Here is a 7,052-nt window from a genome sequence, read left to right on the forward strand (position 1 = left end):
TTGCTATTCTCTCAACCAACTTCACCTGTAATGCTTTTCCAACAGTCTCAAAAGAGCTCCCACATTTCCTGAGCACTTGTTGGCTGCTTTTGCTTCACTCTGCGGTGCAACTCATTCCAAACCATCTCAATTGGGTTGCGGTCGGGGGATTGTGGAGGCCAGGTCATCTGATGCAGCACTCATCACTCTCTTTCTTGGTCAGATATCCCTTACACAGCCTGGAAGTGTGTTGGGTCATTGTCCTGTTGAAAAATAAATGATAGCTCCACTAAGCGCAAATCAGATGACGTGGCGTATTTCTGCAGAATACTGTGGTAGCCATGCCGGTTAAGTGTGCCTTGAATTCTAAATAAATCAGTGTCACCAGCAAAGCACCATCACACCTCCTCTTTCATGCTTCACGGTTGGAACCACACATGCGGAGATCATCCGTTCACCTATTCTGCAACTCACAAGGACACGGCGGTTGGAACCAAAAACCTCAAATTTGGACTCATCAGACTAAAGGTCTAATGTCCATTGCTCGTGTTTCTTGGCCCAAGCAAGTCTCTTATTATTGGTGTCCTTCAGTAGTCCTTCAGTAGTCTTTGCAGCAATTTGACCATGAAGGCCTGATTCATGCAGTCTCCTCTGAACAGTTGATCTTTAGATGTCTGTTACTAGAACTCTAAAGCATTTATTTGAGCTGCAATTCCTGAGTCAGGCAGAGGTAAATCAGGCAGAGGTAAATCTGAGGTAAATCTGGGTCTTCCTTTCCTGTGGAAAGGAAGGTCCTCATGAGAGCCAGTTTTATCATAGCGCTTGATGGGTTTTGCGACTGCACTCAAAGAAACTTTCGAAGTTTTTGAAATGTTCCACATTGACTGACCTTCATGTCTTAAAGTAATGGACTGTCGTTTCTCTTTGCTTATTTGAGCTGTTCTTGCCATAATATGGACTTCGTATTTTACCAAATAGTGCTATCTTCTGAAAATAACCCCTACCTTGTCACAACACAACTGATTGGCTGAAACGCATTAAGGAAAGAAATTCCACAAATTAACATTTAACAAGGCACACCTGTTAATTGATATGTATTCCAGATGACTACCTCATGAAGTTGGTTGAGAGAACACCAAGTGTGTGCAAAGCTGTCAAGGCAAAGGGTGGCTACTTTAAAGAAACTCAAATTTAAAATATATTTTGATTAGTTAAAAAAAAAAATTGTTACATGATAATTTTGAATTATTCCACAAATGTAGAAAATAGTAAAAATAAATACCCTGGAATGAGTAGGTGTCCAAACTTTTGACTGGTACTGTATATAAAATACTATACTAATAATACAATGGGCTAATCTCAAATGAATACTCCTTGCCACCTTTCAAAACCCATTGGTCCCACCCCTCTGACCTTCTCCTCCAATGGGTTTTGAGGAGGCGAGGAGAGAGGACAACGAGTTGCAAATGAGTTTCCAAAAATGTGACATTTCTTGTCCATGCTATGGAGACAGTTTATTTGAAAAATCAGAAGACTGTATACTTGCAAGATGATGTACTAGTGACTAGCTGTTGAGACAAGGATGTGCACACACTTGAGTATCCTGTACCATTCATATTCAAAGAACTGCACCTGTGTGAATGCAGATGATTTTACTCAGCAAGAGTTGACATGCTCTTAACAAATACTAAATCAGTGACACAGCATCTCTTTGAAATTGGATGATAAACAAAGCCAATGTTTAATGTGATTTCCAAATCAGAAAATACAATACTCTCAAAAACCAACCATGTACGTGGTACAGTAGTGTCATTACAGCCATCTTGAATTAACTATAAAATACTGAAAAGTATGTTACATCAACCAAGATATAACAAAGTAGTACAAATAAATCAGTTTAATACAATGCAGATTGAGAAAAGGGAACATTTCACAGAATTGACAGATGTTTAAATTAATAATCTCAGAACATTAGGTAAGACTATTTGATTTGGAAGCTATGTGTGAGGGAAAACAAACAAAAGTTTCATTAAAACCAATTCTGACTGCTAGATACAATTACTGCCATTACTGAGTGAAAAGAAAAACAATAACAAATTATGGCTGTAGAACAGTTTTAGCTTAAAAGTTGGACAGTTCCAACACTTCAGAGATGGTTTCCTTCCATCTCTCCATGAAAATTACACTGATCTAGGCTGGGTGGGTCAAAGATATACAGAGGACTCATCTTTGTATCTGTGCAATTATAGCGTGTGTGACAGCATGGGCAGCACGATTGAGGCAATCTCCATTTTTAAGTAGTCAAATTTCTTCTTTACAATTGGCTGATCCCTTCTGATGACCCGGTTGGACATTACTCCATCAGAGTCACCAGGAGGGATCAGCCAATGAAGTTAAAAGTCCCACCCAGTTGATTACATTAAAATGGTGTTAGTCCTCAATGGTGCTGCCCATGCAAATACAGCCTTTTGGCCACTAGAGGCCTCTATCATTCTCTATGGGATGGGTAGGTGGAAACAATCTGGCTGAGCACTTGCTTTCATCAACCCATTTCTGTCAGATCAGTGATCAGCTCTAGAAAGGTAAGGAGAAATACAGATGGATGGAAAGGTTGCATCTCAATAGTGAAAAAATACCTCTTCTCCTCATCCCCTTTATCTGCATTGATATGAAATAACTGGACAGGTGAGAGCAAATGTCTAAATGGCATCCTCCTCACCAGTGCTGTGTTTACAGGTCAGTTCAGATAAAGGAAAGGAGGTGAAGAGAAGAAGCCATGTTAAACTATTGAGATGCACCAATAAAGTATTCAAACAGAGCCATAACTTAATGTTAACCTGATGGTCTTACAAGGTCATTCATGTCAAACTATGGCTCCCAAAATGCACTGCATAAAGACGGGTCCTAGGTGTGGGTGGTGACACACCAGAAACTGTGGAGTTTTGCCGCTTTCAAAGCAACTCGGAAACTCTGACATTTCCGACTTGGAAACTCATTGTAGAAAAATGAGCTCAGTTTACCCACTTGGAAAATAACAGAATCAACCAATAGGAAGCTCTACGCAAAAAAACGTATGTACATTTTAACTAAAGAGGATCCGAGTTTCCGAGTTGTCTTAAAAACAATTTCTAAACACTTCATGTCTTGACATTTTAACTTCAACTGAAATGTTCATATTTTTCTCAAATGGATTGGATTCCCCTCAGGTCTTCAGTCATGATGAAGCGCTGTGTAAAATATTATCCACACCACCTGGAAAGAGAGAGGGTTAGCCATGGATAAAGGACATTTTCACATACAGTATCAGAAACTGATAGATGCAGATTGAGAGACTTTTGGCTATTTTCAGTTCTTGTGAAAACAGTGTTTGTTCAATTCTCAGAACCATATCAGGGTACTGAATCCATGCAAAAACGCTCAAACAATGCATCTTGTTGTGCAGGTTCTTTTTACATCACAGCACTGCAATATCCAATTTAACTCTTAATAGATCACGTATCAGGCTTTTACTTCAATCAGATGGAGGCGGCATGTAGCCTACTGGTTAGAGCGTTGGACTAGTAACCGAAAGGTTGCAAGATCGAATCCCTGAGTCGAAAAGGTAAGAATCTGTCGTTTTGCACCTGAACAAGGCAGTTAACACACTGTTTCTAGGCCATCATAGAAAATAAGAATTTGTTCTTAACTGACTTGCCTAGTTAAATAAAAGGTAAAAAAATATATGTGTTAGTGCTACTGCTAACCAGGAACAAAATACAAAATCATAGGAGTCACAACTATCGTTAAATGCAGACAACCTAGCGAACGTTTGATTAATCTCGAGGAAGAAGTCACTGAGGAGGGGTGAAGCTAATGGGTACTCAAAGATCAGTGGGTTTGACTGATTAGTATTTGCGTTAATCTTGACTGTAACAAAGGCCACAACAACTTCCGGGCCCTATCTTCACAATGTCAATGTAGCTAGCTAAAATACAAAATCATAGGAGTCACAACTATCATTGGCACTTGAGACAATCAGATCCCTCAGCCATGTCCCCAGCCTAAACAATCTCTCCGTGACCACTGACCACAACATAAATACTGCCTGGACCATTACTTCCAGAGGTTCAACAAATGATTGTGTGCGTACCAGAAATAATGCAAAGGATGTCATGAAGCCTTCTTTGGTGAGTTCCCACGTTCCTCCATATTCCTCCTCGTCCACCTGCTGAAAGCTGCTGAAGTACACATACAGGACCCCTGCGTTGATGACACAGAATCTGGAGGACCAGAGGGTAGTGTTAGACAGAGATGGAGCCATCGTTGTTATTGAAGTTAAGGCACAGTTGTTATAGTTGTTTGGGAAAAAACAGGAAGGGAACAAGGGAGAGGGAAGCTATACACAAAGATGTTACTGTTGTAAAATAAATGATTAACACTGCAAGAGGTAGTTGTTTTAAGGGGATGTATCGTAGAGAGAGATGCATTGAACCAGTGTACTCTCCTGGCCCTGCAGGCCCACAATGAGTGCAAAAGGAGAGTAGGCATTATGATACTTACATGGCTATTCCTAGGAAGCCTTTTAGTGGTGCAACACCCCATATCACTCCAAGGATGAGAGCGATAATCTGTCGAATCCAGTAGATCACATCTAAAAACTCATCCTGGAGAGTAAGCAGAAGAAAAGGATAAACGTAAGTGAGTTGTTTCAAAGAGGAGCAAGTAATGTCATAGTCACATTGATAAAGTATTCTATATTCATCCACTGGCAAGTTTCCCCTAAAGACGGTATCCAGAAATCTCCACAAAATCATGTACGAGCGTAGTGTAAACAGTGGTACGTTTGAGAGCTGCTGTGCTATATACCGACAACCTAGCGAACGTTTGATTACTCTCGAGGAAGAAGTCACTGAGGAGGGGTGAAGCTAACGGCTCCTCAAAGATCAGTGGGTTTGACTGATTAGTATTTGCGTTAATCTTGACTGTAACAAAGGCCACGACAACTTCCGGGCCCTATCTTCACAATGTCAATGTAGCTAGCTAAAATACAAAATCATAGGAGTCACAACTATCGTTGGCACTTGAGACAGGGCAATCAGATCCCTCAACCATGTCCCCAGCCTAAATAGCTAACGTTAGCCTACCCCGACTTTACCCGATCCTGACTCCTGGTGACAGCCAGCTAGCTCCGTTAGCATGCTGGTTAAAGTTAGCTGTCTGGCTAATCAAGTGAGGAGGGCCCAATATGAAAACGCTAAATATCCAGCTTTGTCCAAAATATACATGAAAAACAACCATATCGATATAATCAGATGAGCTAAACCAACCTTCTCTTCCCATACAGCGGTACTATTTAAGACTTTGCTCCATGTGGACTGCTTTACACCCCCATTGGCGAGATGAACTTCTTCTTTTCTCTTTGAACCGTTCGTCATTCTCTGCTGTTACCCCTTTGCTCTGCAGACGTTAAATGAAGCTCCGCGTGCAACACACCTTACAATAATGTTATTATTATACGGTTCCCGTCGTCTATTTCAATCGATTATTATTGTCAAATGTTTACAAAGGGCTAAAGGAACCACCGCACTGCTGACACTACAGACTTCATGCGCAGGAAGGACTTGACCCGAAATTAGCCTGTCGGTAAGAGCCAATAAGAAAATGCTACGTTCACCCAACGGACAAGTTTCACACAAAAATAAAAGACAGCGCGCTCTGGAGGTGGAGTCATGCTATTGCCTCTTTCTTTTTGTCTTTCTGGTTTTGTTGTACGGCTGCTCTGGCCTTTCAAATGATAGAGCTGTGTTCTAATCATAGATGCAGAGCAGTATTTTCAGTGTCTTTGAGTATGGCTGATGTAGATTATGGGATGGAGGGTGTCCTTTCTTCAATGTGGAAGTCTTTGGAATAGATACTCAAGCTTAAATGCAACTCACAATGTATCACTATTGTAGCAATTGATGGGTAAAAATGATTGAAGTAGTCTCTCTAGACATCCAGGTTGTCTCCCACAATTTTCAAAAGTTCTGGCTTGCCTAGGGTCGGGTTTACAAGACTATGGCTGAAGTTAATTCCACTGACTCTGTGGCAGTGGTGTAAAGTACTTAAGTAAAAATACTTTAAAGTACTACTTAAGTAGTTTTTTGGGGTATATGTACTTTACTTAACTATTTATATTTTTGACTACTTTTACTTCACAACATTTCTTAAGAAAATATTGTACTTTTTACTCCATACATTTTCCTTGACACCCAAAAGTACTCGTTACATTTTGAATGCTTAGCAGGACAGGAAAATTGTCAAAATCACGCACTTATCAACCGAACATCCCTGGTAATCCCTACTGCCTCTGATCTGGCAGACTCACTAAACAGAGAACATCCCTGGTCATCCCTACTGCCTCTGATCTGGCAGACTCACTAAACAGAGAACATCCCTGGTCATCCCTACTGCCTCTGATCTGGCGGACTGACTAAACACACATGCTTCGTTTGTAAATTATGTCTGAATGTTGGAGTGTGCCCGTGGCTTTCCGGAAATAAAAAAAAACAAGAAAATAGTACCATCTGGTTTGAAATGATTTATACTATTATTTTGATACTTAAGTCTATTTTAAACCAAATACTTTTATACATTTACTCAAGTAGAATTTTACTGGGTGACTTTTACTTTTATTTTAGTCATTTTCTATTAAGGTATCTTAACTTTTACTCAAGTATGACAGTTGGGTACTTTTTCCACCACTGCTCTGTGGTTACAGGGCAAAGACATATTTGCCATAAAGGTCCAGGCCTCACATACCTTAGATAGGTCTGCATCCAACCCCCAAGGCGAACTGCTACATAGACAGCAGACATCCCACTACAACCACCACTGATGTAGTGGGGCACAATCAACCGTTAGAGGGAAACTAGTGTGACCAATTTGGTATCAAACTTGGGTTGTTTGAAGGACTTGAGCCTGTGTTAGCCCATTGAGCTTAACCCTAGATATTAAGCTTGGTTAGAGGAGCTACCATTAGTAAACTCTTGTCCTCCATCTCTTTGCATGAACCCCAGCAGCCGACCTAGTATGTAACCTGTGCGGTATGTGTA

At 40.6% G+C, this 7,052-nt stretch overlaps 1 protein-coding gene across 1 annotated transcript; it reads right to left on the minus strand.

Annotated features, from left to right (window-relative positions):
- Positions 1-1,685: 1,685 nt before the first annotated feature.
- Positions 1,686-5,587, minus strand: rab5if (RAB5 interacting factor). Its single transcript, XM_039011232.1, has 4 exons — positions 5,286-5,587; positions 4,519-4,622; positions 4,109-4,238; positions 1,686-3,231 (listed from the first exon to the last, which is right to left on the minus strand). The coding sequence occupies exons 1-4, from the start codon at positions 5,391-5,393 to the stop codon at positions 3,190-3,192; spliced, it is 384 nt and encodes a 127-aa protein (XP_038867160.1). The 5' UTR covers positions 5,394-5,587; the 3' UTR covers positions 1,686-3,189.
- Between the last annotated feature and the right edge of the window lie 1,465 nt (positions 5,588-7,052).

Source organism: Salvelinus namaycush, chromosome 16 (assembly GCF_016432855.1).
Source record: "Salvelinus namaycush isolate Seneca chromosome 16, SaNama_1.0, whole genome shotgun sequence".
Classification (NCBI taxonomy): domain Eukaryota; kingdom Metazoa; phylum Chordata; class Actinopteri; order Salmoniformes; family Salmonidae; genus Salvelinus; species Salvelinus namaycush.

Excerpts from the sequence above, each read along its gene's own strand:
- rab5if (XM_039011232.1), bottom strand. The coding sequence starts at position 5,393 with ATGACGAACGGTTCAAAGAGAAAAGAAGAAGTTCATCTCGCCAATGGG. Across the intron at positions 4,623-5,285 it reads CCGCTGTATGGGAAGAGAAG|GATGAGTTTTTAGATGTGAT; the intron begins GTTGGTTTAGCT and ends CTTACTCTCCAG. Across the intron at positions 3,232-4,108 it reads CATCCTTTGCATTATTTCTG|GTGGTGTGGATAATATTTTA; the intron begins GTACGCACACAA and ends CTCTCTTTCCAG.